This window comes from Papaver somniferum, chromosome 5, assembly GCF_003573695.1.
Source record: "Papaver somniferum cultivar HN1 chromosome 5, ASM357369v1, whole genome shotgun sequence".
Lineage (NCBI taxonomy): Eukaryota > Viridiplantae > Streptophyta > Magnoliopsida > Ranunculales > Papaveraceae > Papaver > Papaver somniferum.
In genome coordinates, this window is record NC_039362.1 from 210,979,993 (window position 1) to 211,000,583 (window position 20,591).

At 39.0% G+C, this 20,591-nt stretch overlaps 1 protein-coding gene across 1 annotated transcript; it reads left to right on the forward strand.

Annotated features, from left to right (window-relative positions):
* The first annotated feature begins 4,188 nt into the window (after positions 1-4,188).
* LOC113284524 lies at positions 4,189-6,700 on the forward strand. The gene is made up of 8 exons (XM_026534011.1): positions 4,189-4,608; positions 5,303-5,440; positions 5,535-5,603; positions 5,726-5,797; positions 5,885-5,967; positions 6,058-6,189; positions 6,330-6,543; positions 6,653-6,700. Exons 1-8 carry the CDS (start codon positions 4,225-4,227, stop codon positions 6,695-6,697), a joined length of 1,137 nt encoding a protein of 378 aa, XP_026389796.1. The 5' UTR covers positions 4,189-4,224; the 3' UTR covers positions 6,698-6,700.
* Positions 6,701-20,591: the final 13,891 nt, after the last annotated feature.

The following is a 20,591-nucleotide window of genomic DNA, read 5'->3' on the forward strand; positions in this document are numbered from 1 at the left end:
CTTAAGGATCGGAGAATTGTTTTATTCAACCATAACAACATACATTATATCGGTCTTAGAGTACGTGATGATTGTCCATTACCACCGGTAGATAAGTTAAATGAGGTCACGGAGCTCACCAACAAGTGGCTAAAAAAATACGATCCCAACATGAGGCGATGGGAGGAATTGATCGATCCGGATCAATTCAATGGTCTCCATTTGTTGGAATGAGTATTTTCCTTATGTTAAAAACTTGATCTATCGGATGCTTATATTTTGTCGCTGTCTTATATTGTATTTTTCAAACTTGAACCAAGCTTAATGAATGAAAGTGGTTTTCTTTTTTTTTGGGTAACTTGGGCTCAATTATAGAAATTTGTAACAAAATCGGACTTCTTATTCATTTATAGAGTCCGATTCTGGAGTTAGTTTGTTGTAGCTTTTTCATAATCGGTTTATACGGAGGATAATGTAATTCGATTATCGGAAGAAAAGAGTACAGAGATTTTTAAGTAAACAATCGGATTAAACGTGGTCAACAGTAACCCGATTGTAGTCTCAATCGGTTTATATGTGTACTAATGTAATCCGATTACAGTTGATGTTCATCACATCAACCCAGAATCGGTTTATGTAGGTTCACATCAAAATCCGATTAAGATTACAATCGGGTTACTTTGCTTAACATATAAACCGATTCTGGGTGGATTTTCAGAAAAGTTGATGAGTGAATTTTTAAGATTTAGAGGTAATCATTGTAGAGTATCTCTTAGAGGAATGGTTTGAAAGGATTTAACTCAATCACTTGAATTGCCTGTTTTTGGGTTTTCTTTTTACAAACAACAAAAGAAGATTTTAATTGTTGTTTGTGATTGATTAGGATTTAGTTTTGGTTTTGATGGAAATTGAAAAATAAATTGAGTTTTGATTAATGATCTTTGTATTTGTTAATTAAGTTATGATTTTGTATTTCTATTTGTGTTAGAATAATCAAGGTTTCTTTAAGGGTTAGTTTAGTATTTTTACAATGTTTAGACACCCCTTATCATTCTCTATTGGGTGGATAAAAAAATTCATAGGCCCCAATTCAGTGGCATAAACCCCAATTTAGCGAGGAAATTCAAATGCACTTGCTTCTTGCAATTTATCCAATTTAGATGCTCACATATGAAAAGGGCCATAGTTGTCATGGCTAAACTAGGTACTAAATTGCAATCCCAAATTTGGTCGCATAAGATGGGAATGGATTGTTCTAGTCTTCCTCACAATCGATCCTGTCCACATGGTCTCTTTGATAAATTCGGTAACCATATATCAAAGACTTTATTTACCAAACATTTTGTTTTTTTAACAGGAGAGCAAATCACTGACTCGCATATTTTAAGAGTAGTTCTCTACGGATCGAAAAAACAGACTAAGTAAAAAACGCCTCTCACATTGTTTTTCTTTTTTTTGTGGTCCCCGCCCCTCGACAGACGTAGAGAAGGTGGGCTGTGAGGGGCGTTTTTTCTCTTAGTCTGTCGAGATTTTTTGTATTTTTAAATCAGTTGAGTCAGTCAGATGAGTGATTTCAGCCGGATCCAAACAAAGAAAACATGCATGACGTTTTTGTATGGTTTTTCTTTCGGCCTGCCGAGACTTTTTGTATTTTTAAATCAGTTGAGTCTGTCAGATGAGTGATTTCAGCCGGATCCAAACGAAGAAAACAGACATGACGTCAGGTGCTTTAAGAGGCCGGGATTTTCCTGGGCGGGCCTACAAAAAGAAAAGTGTGCAGGAAACAATACCGACTCAAAGAGAGGGCAAGTGTTTCCGGAAATAGGAATTACCAATAGGTACTATTATGGTAGTCTTAGTTAATGGCAGGTCCACCCACTAAAGCCCAGTAACCAGAGGTCCATAATAAAAAGAAAAAGAGGAAATTGGACCAAATTTTTTATCTCCTGGTCCGGTACACGTGCGGGACCGGTAATGCGTAATTTCAAAATTCCCAAATTAACCTTCCACCTCTAGAGATTTAAGCTCCTGGTTCTTATCGTCACCTTCTCTTTCAATTTTTGGTTTTGGTCCAAAGAAGCTTTCACGCTGGAGATCTTTTTGATTTCGTTAATTGAGTCGCCAATTCGATCCCAAAGCTATCGTTTTGTATATTATAGAAGAACTCCTCCGATGAAGATTTTTGCAAGATATATAGGTTGATTTTCTTACTGTTGATGTTAGTCTAGTTTTTTTTTATAATCAATTTTCATCTAGTAATGTTTATTTTAGGGCTTCTAATATTAATCGTTTAATGGATGTTTGATTATGTTTGGATCTCCTTGTTTGATTGTTTATTTCATTTTATTAAAAAATAGTTCAGATCTATATGGATAATCATGTTTTTTGTCAATTTCTTCACTAGATCTGATCATATAGGTTTCATTTTGTTGGTTTTAGATATGTTTCGGTTTATTTTTGTGTATGAACCAACAGTACGTATCTGCAGTACTGACAGAAACCTAGTTTTGAAGACCTTTTTTTATTTGATTCAGAAGTACATATATGGAATATTGAAATAGAAGTGTTTCAATATTATTTTTTCACGGATTCGTTAATTATTTTTGACATGCAGCTGATTGTTGTGTATGAACCAACAGTACGTATATCCCGTACTGACAGAAACCTAGTCTACTTTTAAGAAGAAGAAGAACAAGAACAAGATGGTGCATCGTTATGATTTACAAAGAGAATATTTGTTTTCTGTTTCCAGGTATGATTTCTAATCATCTTGTTTGATTATTTTGTTCGGTTTTTCTTCTTTTGATTTGTTTTTTTGATTGTATTCTGATAATCAAATCGATTTGATTGACGCTTTTATGGTTTTTAGGTTTGTTACAGTTATTTTTCGCGTATGAATTGACAGTACATATATGACGTACTGATACAAAACTCTTCTAATTTTGTTTTATTTGAAGTTTTTCCAATTTTTTGGTTCGATCCATGAGTATGTATGTATAATACTGATAAGAAGTGCTATTTGCTGTGTTTTTGCTCCTTTGTTAGTCTTACCCTTCAGTACTTATGTGAAATACTGTAATATGTCTTTCGATTCTCTTATTTTTCATAGATCTGTCACCTGTTGTTGTCATACTGTTGATTTGTAGTTCATGAATCTTCAGTACATATATCGCATACTGATAGGAAGTGCTCCTTGTTGTGTTTGATTCAGTACGTATATGAAATACTGAAATAGATGCTCTTTGTTACGTTTGATTCAGTACTGGAATTGGATATGGAGATGATCTGGAGCTGCAGTTCAGAACTTATTGCAAGAAATGACAGATTTTGAATGATAGGAACAGGAGTTGTTGTTGGTTCAGATTTGCAAGCTTGTGAAATTGGTGGTGGTCTTGATGAAGTTACAAATTGGTTGTGATGTGTGTTTGAAAGAAGGTGTGCTGCAAATGGATTTGGAGGAACATAGAAGGTTGGGTTGCTGATGTAAACTGAAGATACAGATGAGATAGAGGAGGAATTGTAGGTGGTGATTACTGTGAACAAAATCAGTGGATGAGATGTTCGTCTCAATGGGTTTATGAAGATGGTAGTGCTGTTTAAACAGGGAAGAAGAACAAGTCTGTGTTGCAGCTGAATTGAAATGACAATGGTGTTGATGTAGCTGTTGCAGTTGTGGTTTAAGCTACGAAGATTGTGATGCAGCAAGATAAAAGATTACTGAGAAGATGGAGCTGAAGGAAGTGGTGAATGGTTGACTGCAGAGGTGCTGGTGCTGCAATAAAGTAAAGTGAATTGAGGAGTTCTCAGATTCCTAAGTAGTGTAGCAAACATGTACTCAAATTTGTAAACAGTGTAACAGTAATGTACTCAAATCTATGGTCCTTTATATGTTTTAATTAAATTTGGACCTCCAGATAAATAAAATCCCGATTTGGTAGAAATATGTTATTTCACACGTACTTAAACAGTGGGATATATTAGTCATTTCCATGGTTTCAAATAACTTTGGACCTTAGAATAAGAGTAAAATCTAGTTTAACCCTGCTATAAATAACCTTATGGGCTTAGGACCAAACAAGAAATTTTCCTTTCCGGAACGGAAACGTGGAGCACAGAGCTTCACATACCAAAACCAACAAAAAAAAAAAACTTGAAGCTAAGGTTTATGTCCCGCTCTCATCTCACTCCCCCCCACCCCCACACCCACAGCACACAGAACCCATCAAATTTCTAGATACCCAGAAAATGGCCACTCATCTTCCCAACAACCAAATTTTCAGCCGAAATTCTCATCTATCCATCACTTCCCAACAATCAAAACTAACCGGAATGTCTTTCCGGCCAGTTAAGCTACCTAGAAGTACTGGAAAACTAACACTAAAATGCAGCTTAGTTGATTCATCAAGAACAGAACCAGTGGGTGGTGATATAAATAAGCTTGTGGATTTCTTATATGAGGATTTACCTCATCTTTTCGATGAACAAGGGATTGATCCAACCATGTATGATGAAAGTGTTAAATTTAGAGACCCAATTACAAAACATGATAGTATCAGTGGGTATCTCTTTAATATTGCACTCTTGAAGAAACTCTTTACACCAGACTTTCAACTGCATTGGGCAAAACAGGTGTGTGCATTTTTTTTTCTTTTCTATTGATTAATTCTGATACCCATGCTTTGGTTAATTTCGTCGAGACTCTAAAGGATTGAAGGCAGGACGGGGCTAAAAACATTAAATTTCCGAGAGTGCAGAGAAATACAATGAATGAATAGCAAATTTTAGGAGAGGGTTTTGTGAAAATTTGCAGAAATAGGCTATGGGGGGCAATTGCCCCCACTGGGCCAATTCCGGCTCCATCCTGTATTCTGTAAGCTGTTCAATAGATGTTTTAGTCAAATTCCTGTAACATTAGTTGCATTAGATGTTTTAGAAATGAAACAAGATTTCGCAAGATTGTCTACCAAAATTGCCTTAAGATCATCACTACACGAAAACTAGCTAGGAGGTCAGACTGATAGGTGTTGTCTGGATGGGTCATACGATTACACAGCGGTAAGGCGTTTGCAGATAAATCTACGGATACGCCTGGAAAGGTGATTATTGGTGCCTGATGGATTATGGGTGTTTATACGTAAGGCTGCAGAAAAGGGTGTGCCAAACTGCCTATGCTGTTCGCAGAAGTGCTTGATGCTTGCACTATCCAAACACCCAATTCTGGTTTAGGTGTTTAGAACAATTGATATGAATTGTTTTATGTAGTCTATTTTGTCTTGGTTTGTTATTTTTGATGTCAAATGTGTTTTCATTTTTCGGAATGTAGACAGGACCTAATGAGATAACAACAAGGTGGACTATGATAATGCCATTCGTGATATTACCTTGGAAGCCTGAGCTAGTCTTCACAGGAACCTCCGTCATGGGTATTAACCCCAAGAATCAAAAATTCTGCAGTCATTTGGTAAAACTTTGCATTTTCCTCCGACAATTTTCTACGTACACTCAAGTTTGGAACAACTTTATAGAGTAGTTAACTTTATGAATTTTTCTCATAGGATTTTTGGGATTCCATCAAGAACAATGACTACTTTTCTGTTGAAGGCTTGCTGGGTGTTATAAAACAGGTACATTAGCCTTGGAACTATCCGGTAACGAGTACTGAATTCTATTAAAATACTGCACAGATTTCGAATTTAGTATATATTTGTATTTGACACTGTAAATATGATGTTGAACTCTCTATTAGCTGCGACCATACAAGACTCCGGACTTAGAGACGCCAAAGTATCAAATATTGAGAAGAACTGCAACTTATGAGGTACATTTTCATTCGTACGCGAAAAGTCTAGTGCACTGTGGCTTCATTCTAGACTTTTTTGTAATTGGATTTTAATTCATGTGGCAGGTTCGGAAGTATTTTCCCTTTGTTATTGTAGAAAAGAAAGGTGAGAAATTAGCAGGTTCGACTGGCTTCAATGATGTCGCTGGGTGAGTGTTGGAATATATTAAAATGAGTTTTCATTTCTTTTTTCCGAATCAGAAATGAATTTGACAGAAAGCTGTTTTACGTGTTTGTAGATACATATTTGGAAAGAACTCTACCAAGGAGAAAATAAAAATGACAACTCCAGTCTTTACTCAAGCTTTCGATAACAAACAATCAAATATATCCATCCAAATTGTTTTGCCATCGGAGAAAGATTTGAGCAGGTGAGACTATGAACTTAATTTTGTGATTTGAGTCACCTAGATGGACTGTTCTAGTTTCCCTACCTGAAATGTCGAATGAGGCCATTTTTGCCATCCAAATTGGATGCAGTCTAATTAACTTCTTCTCTGCATTAATGCAGTCTACCAGAACCAGAATTAGAAGCACTTAGCTTGAGAAAGGTAGAAGGGGGGTACGCCGTCGTGACAAAATTTAGTGGCAAACCTACCGATGAAGTAGTCGCTGAAAAAGAAAAAAGCTTGCGCCGTGCAGTTCTAAGAGATGGTCTTAAACCGAAAGAAGGTTGTATGCTTGCTCGGTATAATGATCCAGGCAGAACGTGGAGCTTCATTCTGGTATTTGAATCAAACCCTTTTCATCTTTGCATTACTTCCCTTTGTTATTTCTCTGTTAATTCTCTGATATCATTGTTTGTTTGTCTTTTGGGAATGTTTGCACATGAAGAGGAATGAAGTGCTGATATGGCTCGACGAATTCACATTGGAATAGTTTAAAAAAACAAACTTTACTATAGCTTGTTATACCGTCTTTTTCTTTTGCCATACATATGTTTGTAGTCCAGTTCAATCAGCAGTGATATTACAATGCCTTCCGTATTCCCTCACCCAGTCAAGCGAGCCGCGGATATGATGACCCATGCTGGTCTTCCAACTCCGTCTCCGAAGCGTGCTTCACATCAAAGCAACATAGAGATGTCACGACGTCCACTGGCATAAGAACAGCTAGACTCAAGGTACCTTCATTTCTCGTTCCCAATGAAAAAGATTTTGAAGATGTTGGAGGCGTGGGTACGAAACGGAGAGGTGGAGCTGCCACCTGTATGGCGTCCACCGACCGATCAAGAAATAATGGATCCGAGATATTGTCATTATCACCGGTTCCTTCACCACCCTACCAGTGAATGCAACACCTTGAAACACATTTTTCAAAATAAGCTTAATTAAGGAGAGTAGCTTCCCATCTCTGAAAATTAGTGCGGACGATTTCCTTGGAGAGGTTGCTCGGGAAGATTCAGTTTCGTGCAAATGAGGCTCCAAAGAGCAAGTAAATTCTATCAAACAATTTTACAACAAAGATAGTTTTAGAGTTTATTGGGGACTTGACATCCCACACACAGAGAAAGAGATTCGATGATCAAACATCATGTTTGTTTCCTTTTCACATGATGTTTACAATTTCATGTGACATGTATAATCATTCATAACCAAGATGCAAATTCTATTTAGAATAATCTCTTTCAGAAAATCAATTATTCACAAAACTATCTCAAAAACCAATTCAAAATTCAACCACCTATTAGTTCAAAACCTGAAATCAAATTGTGAAAGGAAATCCTCACAATCACTCAAAAGCATCTAAAGAAAGAACACAAGTAGGCGGCACGAATCCTTCAAGGAAAGTCCTTCAGCAGCAACTCATCCTTCTGAGCAAGAGCAGCTTTCATCCTTTGGAGTGAGGCATGTTTCAGCTTCAACTCCTTAGACAACTTTTCAACCTCTTCTTCCTGGCGATCAATACAGTCTGCAGAAGGAGCTTCGTCTTGCAATTTCTGAAGCTCCTGGATTTCAGAGAACCCTTTGAAGAACCAAGGAGCGTTGAAGTCGTACTACACAAATACGTCCCGATGGCACTTCCAGTCTTCAATCACCTCCTCAGAAACACTGCGACCGGTCGTGACGCTCATCCCGTGAATGGAGAATAAAGCTTCTTGGACGCGATTGACAAATGTAAGGCGAATTTTGAGCTTCGTAGTGGTAGCAATGTGGTCATGCTTCTTCCATATCACCGTGTATAACTCCTCGAACTGAGCCGGCACACTGAATCCCCCAACCAACACATGACCTGCATGAGGGGTATCAAAGGGAGGATCAAAGATAGCCCCAGGAACAACAGGTTGCCTTGCCAATACTTCATCAGGAACCTTGTCGGCTACAAGAGGACTTTCAGAAGAAGTCACCATGACTGCCTTATCAATGAGAACCTTCTCAGGAAGATCTTTAAGGGGAGCCGCCTCAGCATTAGCAGATGTTGCCTCTCCTGCATTCCTCCGGATGTCCACTTCACTCTGAATGTTGATTTCCATCACAACCTCATCTACAAGCTCACTAAGGTTACCACTCGGGGAGGCATTCCGTTCAGTGGATCTTGCACCATCTTTGTCATTATATTGAAGATGATCAGTATCACCAGACCTCTCCTTGAAAGCATCGCCAGACTTCTCATGAAGACCGGTATCGCCAGATTTCTCATGAAGACCAATATCGCCAGACTTCTCGTTATGACTACGAGCCAGTCTTGCGAAAGCATTTTCTTTCGATATTCCCTGATCGCCAACAAAGGACTACCTTTAGTGAAAGTTGCTCAGGAAGAACAAAACCAAGGGATCAAACATAAAGAAATTTAAAATACCTGCATATTGGAGGAATTGAGGATCACCGAACCACATGCCTGCTTCTTAGACCTCACTCCTGCTTGGGGACTGCAGTCATCAGCTCTGGTTCGTTTACCTGGGAGTGGTTTCAACCAAAAATGCTCCTTCAAAACGTCAGAAGATGGTTCGTCGCGGGAATCTGTCACAACCTCCTCCGAGAATTTCTGAAAGGTTAACAATTGCTCCCTACACAATTCCTTATACCTGTCGGTTACCGCTGGTTTTCTTCCGATAGGACAGAAAGGAAGACTCTGCACTGACGAAAATGTGCCAGCATTAAGAATGTCTGGGAAAAGTTCTTTTGGAGCCTTCAACGGACGAAGAAATGGAACACCCTGGTAAAATCCCATTTGCCGAGCATCCCTGTCAATATTGTACGGAGTCACAATAAATTCTTCGTCAAATAAAGACGGGACATATCCCGGAGTGCAGCTTCGCAAGTAAATGAGTTCTCCTAGACTTGCGGTTTCAGCATCAGTACGCAACACAAAATCAGGAACAATAACAAAAGTCTTTGGCTGAACAATGGAAGGGTAGATCGGCCCCATGGACGAAAATCTATGGAGGACACATTGTCGAAGACATCCACGAGCTTCATACCGGTTTTAGGACGTCTCTTCTGCCAACGGAGTATTCTCGAACTACCATACAAACTCCTGAGTGAAGTTGCGGGAACATGAGCATAGCTTTTGAAATGTTCCCATAAAATGCCTGAAGAAAAGCAATATGGATATGCGACTCCACCATATTATACCCATTGGAAGCATGCATGTCCGTCGCTAAGGCATCCAGATGAGAATACAGTGATCCAAGAAACAAGGAACTTAGGGAAATGACCTCACCTTTTGCCATCCTTATAGAAAACATAACAAGGTCGCCTCTTATGGTCTTTCTTCCAGAACCGTCGTCGAATATGTCTCTGGATAACCACAAAGACAGGAATGCAATAACGCTGAGCTCGTCTTCCAACTCCTGACCGGGTTTCGGGTCCGCAGGAGACCACTCCGACACCCACCAAGTGTAAAAGCATTTCGTGTCTTTCTTCTCCTTCTCCAGATCATCGAATTCTCCCGCCTTTCGAAGTATAGCATTATAAGACCAACGTTCTGCATCAGTAAGTTTGTAAAAGAAGCTTCCAGCAACAGGCAGGTTCATCAACGCAGCCACACTTTCCAGAGAAATGGTCATCTCTCCCATCTGCATATAGATGTATGGGTAGAAGGATGCCACCGAGAAATGAAAGTGATCAAGCCTGCAACATCTTTCTTAATCTGAAGAGTGGCGGATGCCATGACCCCATCAAGGATTTGATCCTTAACTAAATTAGCCTTAATCTTTTTATTACTCAGCATGCGTCTCATCCATCCTTTGTAAGATCCCAGCGGAGTGTGACAAATCTTGAAGTCAATAGGTGAAGGCAGATATTCATTTCTCCGAAGACAGAACCTCATCACAAGTGCTGAATATGATGATGGATCAGATTCCATATTTTCTGAACCAGGGAGTAGGACTATCTTTTGACTAGGATGTTTCCTAATGTTCGAAAAAGGCACAGTGAACAACTCATCATCTATGTTCGGCATATCTATGAAGCTGTTAACACTCCCTGACTTGGCACCAGCATTATCTTCAGAAGGCTTTTCAACATGAGTCTTTTTGTTCATCCTACAAAAGAAGAGAAAGTCAGTGCTTGTATAAAAACGCATGAGATGTGTAGTCACACACGACAAGACACACATTCACGTTGGAGTACACAAGGCTGGTATTGGGTCCAAACACCGGTATTGACCACGTCAACAAATGAAACCGTTGGTCAATTCTACAAATCCAGGGATAATACCCCCGAATGAGGTTGATATCACGTAGTCGAGCAAGTATCGGGCCACGCAAGAAAGATCGATATCATGTTAATAGGCTGGTACTGGGTCATGTAAAATCCGTACTAGTCAGGGTCGGTCAAGGTCACTAGTCTGGTATTGGGCCACGTCAGCAAAGGACAAAGTCACAAGGTTGGTATTGATCAAGTCACAAGTCCGGTATTCATCAAGTCACAAGTCCGGTATTGATCAATTTACAAGTCCTGCATTCATCAAGTCACAAGGCTGGTATTGGATTCAAATGAGGCTGGCATTAAGCTGGGTTGCACCAATACCGTCACGGGTGTCCGACACAGCGACATGTCCGTGTGTCGCATACGACAATTCCGAAAAACCATAATACGGCGACACACCGGTATACATAAATACCGTAAATTTTTTAACATATGTAGATATATAAACGAGACAAATTTCAATGTTGATTCAAAATATGCAACATAAGTTTCAATTAGATTTTCAGTTTTGATCTTATACTTGCAAAAAGTTATACAAAAAAGCATGAAGTAGCCATGTATACCAGTAGTACTTACAAAAAAGTCATCCAAAAAAACTGAACTGGCCATGTACACTAGTCAGTAGTAGACAATTTAGCAAAAAGTATATAGTGGTAAGACTGATGATGAGATTGCAGCTGGCCCTAGTCCTCACCAGTTGCATCCTCTTCATCAAAATTAAAAGGTTGTAAATCTGGTTCATCCAAAGATAATACTGCATCCTGTATTGTAGAAGGTCCTTCCATGTTAAGGTTTTCGCCTAATGCATCCCAATGCCTTGACGGTCCAACCTTGTAATCTTCTTCTTGTCTATTTAGAAGTCCTAAGTTAGAATGCACATACACAGGGCATTCATCTCTTTCGGATGTCAACCTATTACGAAGCAATATGTGGATATTGGAATAGGTACTCCAATTTCTTTCACAACAAGATGAGGATGATGGTTTTGAAAGAAGCTTTGCGGCTAATGATTCATGAGTAATGGAGAATTGGAGATAGATTTTTATGGTGGAGAGAAAAGAAGATAGATCTGGTTTATCTTCTCATCCAAAGATATTTATTATCTTTGTAACTCACGACGCTAAAATGAGCAGATGATGACAACCACATAGCTGTCATTTTTGCTAAAATACACACTTCTTAAATTACTACTCCCTTTGAAAGTAGGTGACCGTTACACTATCATTAAAATAATTGGTTTAATAATTTTGCCGTATTTTAGGCGTATTCCTGTATGATGTTGTGTCCATACGGCCAGAAACGCGACACGGGGACCCATAAGCCGTATTAGTGCAACCCAGGCATTAAGCCATGACAACATACAAGACTGGTATTGCTCAAATCACAAAACCGGTGTTGGTCGAGGAAGCAAGGCTGGTATAAGGTCGATTTTCGGTCAGGCATATGCGGTAGGACCCATGTTCAATCAAACACACATGATGGGACGCATTCATGTGCAAGAATTATAGCACGGTTTTCTTATATTCATGGGAATCGTGTTTACGAAATTCAATTCAAACTTATTTCCAAACTACAACCTAAAAAGCTAGGTTTTCATGCAACGATGAAAAGGAAACAAAAACAACGTATTCATGGATTCACAACCAAGCAATCCTAGCAAATATTGGGAGTTTTTGCTATCAATTTCGGTGGAAGAACTAATGATGATATATCTTGCAAAAGGTTTTCCTAAGAAATTAGGGGTTTTTCCTAAAAAAAAAAAACGGGAAGCTTACCTTGCTGCGGACGGACGGACGGCGACGGCGAAGGCAAGCTCCGACGGCAGCGGCGGCGTGATCGTCGACTGAAGGTCACGGGCGGGAGCTCCACACAAAAAAAATCGTGAGAAAAGAAAAAAAAAGGGGTCGGCCCTTTTATAGACAAAAATTGGAAGAATCCCAATTGAAAAAGGATTCCTCTTTTTGGATTCTTCTTTTGATTCAAACACCCAAGGAAGGAAACCGGTCCCACCAAAGGATTCCATGTTTGCACGGCGGTGTTTACATGAACAATTACTAGCGGTCGATCAAAATTCTTCCGGGTAAGCTTCCTTTATCCTGTCTTTCTCACATACGTATGTCACCATCTCATACCTACCCACAATAGTGTAACCATTATGTGCTAGGCAGGGGACTTAATGTTGATGGTGGATTTTCATTTAAAGCTAAAATTTTAAAATCCAAAACTATGCGCTAACATCATGCAAAGGATAAATCCACTGATAAAGTGGAGAATACTTCTTCACTATAAACTTATAGCATTACCAATTAATGCATGACCAGCCTTGTATTTCCTGTACTACTCCATTCTCATTATTGGTGCGGCATGACGACTAAGTGATCGCTCTCAGCAGAGCAACACGAATCTCCAAGCATTAAATAAGGAGGCATGTACGAAATACCCGTACAGGCTATAACTCTCGGAGTGTTATACTAGCCCGATCGAGCATCTGGACTGTCTGTATCACTCTCAGAAACGATCACGACCATCCAACTTCATCAACATGAGTGGATGGCTTAGATCGGATCCATAACCCTCAGGCAGGTATGGAGTATTCATCCCCGACCCAATGCGGGCCTCGCATGGTCGGCCTCCCCAAAAAGGAGCATGGCTTTCCAAATCGTCCAGCCAAATCAGTGCGGACGTGAAACCCTAATTTAGGGTCTGTGGCACATTACATGTGTCGCAAATCAGTCTCAACCATCCATCTTCGCAGGCATAGATGGACGGTGTATATGTAGATTAAAAGGGCACAGAGCATGTCAACACAAACACGTGGGCCCGCCTACATACATGACCAATTGGTCAAGACCAACTATGATTGGTCGTCCCAATTCGCGCGCCCAAACAAGGCATGACGCACGGCCGGCAAAACCCTAATTAGGGTTTGTGTTGCGATCACGAGCGTCCATCTTCTCCTGCTCGGATGAAGGGTTTATGAGCAGAATAAGCAGGTCCGGTGAGCATCAACATGATCATTGTGGACCCATCTATCTCCACACCCGATCGACCAAAGCTTATCATGGCTGGTTGCCTCGATTCACATGCCCAACCTAGGCGTGGTCACACCTCCCAATTGCAAAATAATCTCTCCCACTCAACTTTGCCGGACAAATTGAGTGGCTTAGAGCACGTTTCTATGGGATAGTAAAGTATAGGCGTGTACACCAGCCCGCCATCTGCACGTGCGGACTGATCGGCCAAGACCGACCAATTTTGGTCGTCTCGAAACGCGCGCCCGAAGTATGTTGGTCGCGTGGCCTTTGCGGCACAAAATTTCTATCACAAATCGATCATATCCGCTCCTCTTTACCGGACAGATTGAGCGGTCCAGATCGCGCATTCATGGGACAGCAAGGTATAGGCGCCACACCGGCATGCCATTTACATTCATGCACAATCGGCTTGGCCAAAATTGAGTCCCGAGCTTGGTTTCGACCAAGCTGAAGAGTGATGCTTGTGCACCTCTTCACAAACCATAATTCCACTAACGGTCGGAGATGAGTGTCTCAAAGATCATCTCGTCCGTTCAACTTCACCTGCTTGGTTATACAACCCTGGTCAGGAGTTAACTGGTCAATGAGGTGTCGTGGTGATTATCATCCGCCACTCTACCACACCATGTGGTCGGCCAAGGGAGGACTTGATTGCACAACCTCCAACCCATCACATGAAGTAGGCTGGACATGAAGCTATTTTAAGACGCTCAAACAGCGATGCTTCATACATTTTGAGTATATTCGATGCATTACTTGCATAGAATACACATGATACTTCACAAGTATCGACTTCCTAAATAACTTAGTTATTTAATCTAGCATCACATGCTGCTTTCTGTGGGTCCCACGATCCACACACTCGAGACATCAATCATGTCACAAACTGGGGGATACATAGTGGGGTATTGGTTTGGCGGTTTACATCGTGCAGCGCACAATGCGCCATCACAAGAACGTGTCAGGAAGTCATGGACGGATAGTGATGATGGGAGAAGTGGGAAAGACTGATCGTGTTACACTAACACTCGCAACTCCATCACTCCACTTTCTCCACTTCCCATGAGAGACGTGGGTTAGGCTCAATGACTTGTATAAATAGGTTCTCCTCCCTATTTTCAAACAGGACAAGACAACAGAAGCAAGTGTTGATACAACCGTATTCAAACACCTGAACTGATAGCTTACATTCTGCAAGCCAGTTCAGCTTTCTGATACAAGTCATACATAGCCAACACCTTCACAATATCAACACCTTCTTCGCTTTCCTCCCTAAGATCAACCCCTTCTCCTTCACTTTGTGACCGAAGCAAGTCTGGAACGGCCATTTCTTGGTTTAAGCCATAGTTGTACATATTGATTTCTCGAATCACAAGCACTCCCGTACAGTGCATTTGTTTAGGGTTTAGATTTATTCCTCATCCACACACCCCAAATTACCAAACTCGCAGGAATAGTTTTCACCCATAAACACCGATCCTGAGCGAAACAATTTTGAAGTAAATCTAAATTCCAACTCTGGGTATGAGAATCAATTAGCTCATTCATTCTCATGTAATAAGTGGAAAAGTTTTGTTGAATTTGATGAGCAGTGAACCCTTCAATCCAGTTGTACCTGAAAGCATAGACCTTCTTCCCATTCTCAATCTTCCATATATGATATTGTTTTACCCAATTGATACCGGTACATATGCCTTTCAAGATGTCATTTCCATTACTTGAAACATCATCTTGCAATATACCTTCTTTTTTTAAGTGTTTTGCTTTCAGAACTTCAGCCCATTTCTTGTCTTCTTCTTGAATCAATCTCCAAACCAGTTTGGTTACCATGGCTTCATTAAAGATTTTCAAATTTTTGAATCCCAGACCTCCCCATCTTTTTGGAATGCTAACACTTTCCCAAGACTTGAAGTATCCTCATTTTTCTTGTTTTTTGTTCCACCAATATCTTCTTTGCATAGCTTCTAGATTGTTTATGTTTTATTGAGGCAGGATGAAACAGCTCATCTGAAACTGAGCCATAGAATTGGTAACAAATTGTGTTTGAGTGCTCCTTCCATCTTGATTAGTTATCCCAGCTTTCCATTGAATAAGTCTTTTCTGCATTTTCTCTTGTATATTACTGAAACACTTGGTTTTATTTCTACCAATAAAGAGATTGATTCCAAGATATTTCTCTTCCATTGGCATTACATTCATGTTCAGAATATTGCAGATTTATTGTTTAACGCCTTTAAGATTGTTGATGGAGTTCACATTAGCTGAGGAGAACAAGATGCAGTCATCTGCAAAGAACAAGTGGGATATTGGAGGGCTTTTCTTGGCTAGGTAGATAGGAGTTATGCTTCCATTGTACACAAAGGCTTGAATCATTCTGTTGAATCCTTTCATGCATACGATAAATATATAAGGACATAGACTATCTCCTTGTCTTAGACCTCCTGTTGGTTGAATAGTTTCAATTGGTGACCCATTTATGAGAATAGAGATTGTTGTAGTGGATATACATTGGTTTACCAAATGACACCAATTTTCAGAGAAGCCTAATCTTTTGAGAATGTTGATGATGAATTTCCACTTCATTCTATCAAATGCTTTGGACATATCCAGTTTTATTGCAACTGCTCCATTGTTGTTTTGAGTAGTTTTCATGTACTCTATGACTTCATGAGCAATGATTGTGTTGTCTATCATGTTCCTCCCAGGGATATAAGCAGCTTTCTATGGGGAAATTAATTTGTGGAGAAGAGGTTTCATCCTGCTTGTCATGATTTTTGAGATGACCTTGTAAGAAATATTGCATAAGCTTATGGGTCTGAAGTCTGCACGGTTTTGAACACAATTGTTTTTTGTTATGAGAGTTTGAAAGGTGTGGTTGAGTTCTTTGAGGAGTTTTCCTTTCTTGAAGAATTCTTGAACCATTTTTACAACATTACCACCAACTATTTCCCAATTTTGCTGATATAAGCCTACCTAAAATCCATCTGGGCCTGGAGCTGACCATAATCTTATCTGAAACACATTGTTCTTGATTTCTTGTTCAGTTGGAACTGCTGTTAGCTCCATATTTTCTATCTCTGAGATACAAGGAGTAATAAGATTTAAGACTTTGTTGTCATCATCATGTTGACTAGAAGTAGCGGGTTGGTAGTTGGTTATGAATATAAAAACCCGATATAGTTGTGTTGGTAGTTGGTTATTAGACAAACCCGCCCAAACCCATCCAAGAAACCCGGTAAATATAGACCATTGATAGAAACTAATCCTAGCCCTCCGTTAATTGAAACCTTAATAGTATATAAGGAAACTTACGGTATTTGTATTGCAAAAATTACCGGGCCCGTATTTTGATATAATATTACATGATATGGGAATTTGGCAATTTGCTTAATGGCTTGATGATATATATGCCTTGGCAGTAGACAGTCTCTCAAGTTTCAGAATCATTAATTACTAATTTTGTTACCTTAATGTTTCCAATCAACATAGTCTCCTATATGAGCCCACTGTTAGAATGATGATATTGAAGACGACTTCCAACCATTCAATTGTGCTCTATGGGTTTCCAAATGTGCTGAAGACGATGATTGTAGGCGAAAGAACGATTATTAGTCAATTCGATCCCGACATATGAAGAAATATAGGGAAAATGATATTAAGCACGTATAATTATTGCCTCAATGTCATGAGGCCCCAAAAGATGGGGAAGAGAATTTTTTCCAAGAGGATGTTATTAGTAACCAAAGGAACAATCCATTTGTAAGCAACATAACTAAAATTATCGGCTATGTCGAGACAAATAATAACATGCCTGTTTTACACATAAACCCGGTAATATTTCTTTGTTATAACCTGAAGCGGGTTTAAGAGGGTTAAAATCCGTAACGGACGGGTCAAAAACCCGCCCGATACTTGGTCGGCTGGGGTTGGCTATGAAAATAAAAACCCGCTATAGTTGGGTTGATATTAGCTGAAACCCGACCAACCCGACCTATGTGCAGCCCTACAAGTGTTGTTATATCAAGCTTGTTGTCAAATTTAGTTGATCAAAACCATATCTTGATTTATAATCTACAATTAGTTAAGTCTCGGATAAGGATAGAAGTGTGTAGTTGAGAATCGGACATCACTTCTTTCTACCGTTTGATGGCGAAGATCAACCGAAGCTTTTGGAGAACTTCTTCAACAAAAGGTAAGTGAAGACTGAACCACCTATTTCTCAAGTTATATCCATCCTTCTATCTATGAGATGATGTCGCATAACTAATTAGATTATTGCAAGCATATCAAGAATTTCGAGTCAAGTTTATCTTGGTAATTAGTTCTCGAAATATATATGACTAAGCTTAATGAACATTTGTTTATACTTGATGAATTTCGGTTAAGAAAAATTTATTGCTCATAATCTAAATTGTGATTCAACATTATCATTCGAAAATGGCATGGAATAGGGATATGTGTCATTGATGTTATTTGGGAATGTTTCGAATTGATTTAGAGATAAATATAAAACTACTGTAAATCTGGATACAGGATAATATGCATACCAGTTCACATATTTGTTTAGTAAAGGATCCATTTTGTGGGGTTTCTATAAATTTATATCAAAAAGTTTTACAAGAAATTGGCGGGGAGCCTCGCTACAAGCTGCGCTCCAACACCCTTTTGAATCACAACACCTAATCTATGGAAGAAGAAGTTTCCTTTTTTGGCGTTAGTATCATGCCTAGAAAAGTAATTATGAAGCCTTTTCAAAAGATCGACAAAATCTTCACTTATTGAGAAAACTATTATAGGTCCGGAGTTGTAGTACATGTACTCAGTACACATACCGGCGTAGCTATATGTCGACAACAACTTTTTTTGTTCACATATTGAGAAAAATGTTATAGGTATGGAGCTGTAGTACATGTACCCAGTACATATACCGGCATATCTATATGTCGACAACAACTTTTTTTGTACGCATACCCGATATCCATACCATAAAAAGTATGTTGCTCTTGAACCAGAAATGACATACATACTTGGTATGCATACCGTAAAGGAACTGTTGGTTTTCAAACCAGTGTTGTATCCATATCTGGTACGCAAACCGGAAGAGTTATGTGAGTTTCTAAAATCATTTTTGTCTTAAGGGTACACATAGCCAGTACATGTACCATGACAAAAACAGTCACGAACAAGATAGAGCACACGTACTTGCCCTGTCGAATATTTTGAGATGCACAAAAATTATTTCTGTGAGATAATTGGCATTTGAATAAATCTTTAAAAACACTATACATGATTTATCACATTATAACGTATGGTTGTGACTCAATCTTAAAATCTTAAGTGTTTATGAAATGATTAAACTTATGGTTCAATCGGCTAGTTTCAGCTAACCGTTCATGCACAATGTCTTTGTACACGGTTCAGTTATGGTTCATCCTAACCAGAGTGTATATCTTGGTATGTTAATCTCATTTCAAATACCCATCTAACGGTGGATATTGTTTGCTTGGTTCCAAAGATATCTTAGCTTAAACCTAAAGGAACCTATACTTTGAAAGTCTATATAAGGGAGAACCTCAAGAAAATGGGATCTTTGAATCCGTGACATTATTCTTTGTGTATCGTAGTTGTAAGCTAGAGTCGTCCTCTCCCTAATACCCTTCTAAGGTTTAGCGATTAAAAAGACTTCACCTAAGAATTCGTGAAGCCAGGTCCAATTATCTTTTATCATGATAGTTTGTGTATCCTGATCTTGTTTGATTGTTGAGATGCTCACTAAAATAAGATTGATGTAAATCACAAAGTTTTCTTCGTCTCAGACTTTGTGATTCCACAGGTTTAATACTTGTGAGGTGAATAATAATCTAGGCTGCTCTTTGGGAAGCATAAGTCTGGATTTTGAGGTTAGCTAGACTTTGTCTATTGCTATCGATTTCCAGTATCACCTTGATATATCGATCAAAAAAGAAATCACTCATAGGCTTATCCGTGGGAGGCATACTTGTTTAAAGTTTTCAATTGAGTTGAAGCAACTCTTAGGCTACAAAGGACGTCAACTAAGGGAATCAATTGCGTGGAGTCCTGCTAGGATTCAAGAGGCGTAAGGAACACGACTATAACTGAATTGATGTAAAGGTTTAATTCGGTCTCAACTACATTCCAGTCCGAAGGTAATTGGTAGTAGGCTAGTGTTTTTAGAGGTTTAATACATTTTGGTGTTCAATATGGACTAGGTCCCGAGGTTTTTTCTTGCATTTGCGGTTTCCTCGTTAACAAAATTTCTGGTGTGCGTGTTATTTCTTTTCCGTATTATATTGTTTATCTTTATAATTGGAATATCACAGATTTACGTAAATTAACCAAAGTAGATACATTCATCCTTGTTTATTGGATACGACTTGATTGATTTTTAGATATTGATCTTTAGAATCGTCCAAGTAGTCTCACACGTAAATCAGGTTCATGGACTTGTCTCTGTAAATTTTATGATTGTGAGAAAAAGAGATATAACTCTAAATATTATTCCTTGATTGAGATTCATTAAGTTGAACTCTCGGAATTGCATTTAAGTTGTCCACAGGTTGCCTAAGAAAAAAGTTGGTGGTGTATTTTGGTTCCCCCGCATTTTCAATCACCACCACTAACTATGGGTAAATTTTTGTTCTGCAAAAAAGAGCTCAACTCAGTTGGAATCAACCATTCCTCATCTTGAAGCATGTCTTTAACTTTCGTATGAGTATTCTCTTTGACATGGTCAGTAAAACCAATAGATTTATCTAATGGAGTTTTACCAAGAAAAGTAGCAAACCAAACAAAAAGGTTTTTCCTATTTCCTACCCCAATTTTTCCTATTTACCATCTACATTAATTCCAATCCTCAATTATCCTAAGTATCATCCAAATAAATTTTGAAAAATCCTATATATATCCCATCTGTTTGTATTTCGACTTTGTGTTTTAGACCCTAAATATCTTTTATTCGGATCAAAAACTCTACTCAACTTTTTTCCACCACGACCATATCCACCCTCTTCTTCCCCAACCACCACTACCTCGAATCATCTTTCTTCATCTGATTATTGATTTACT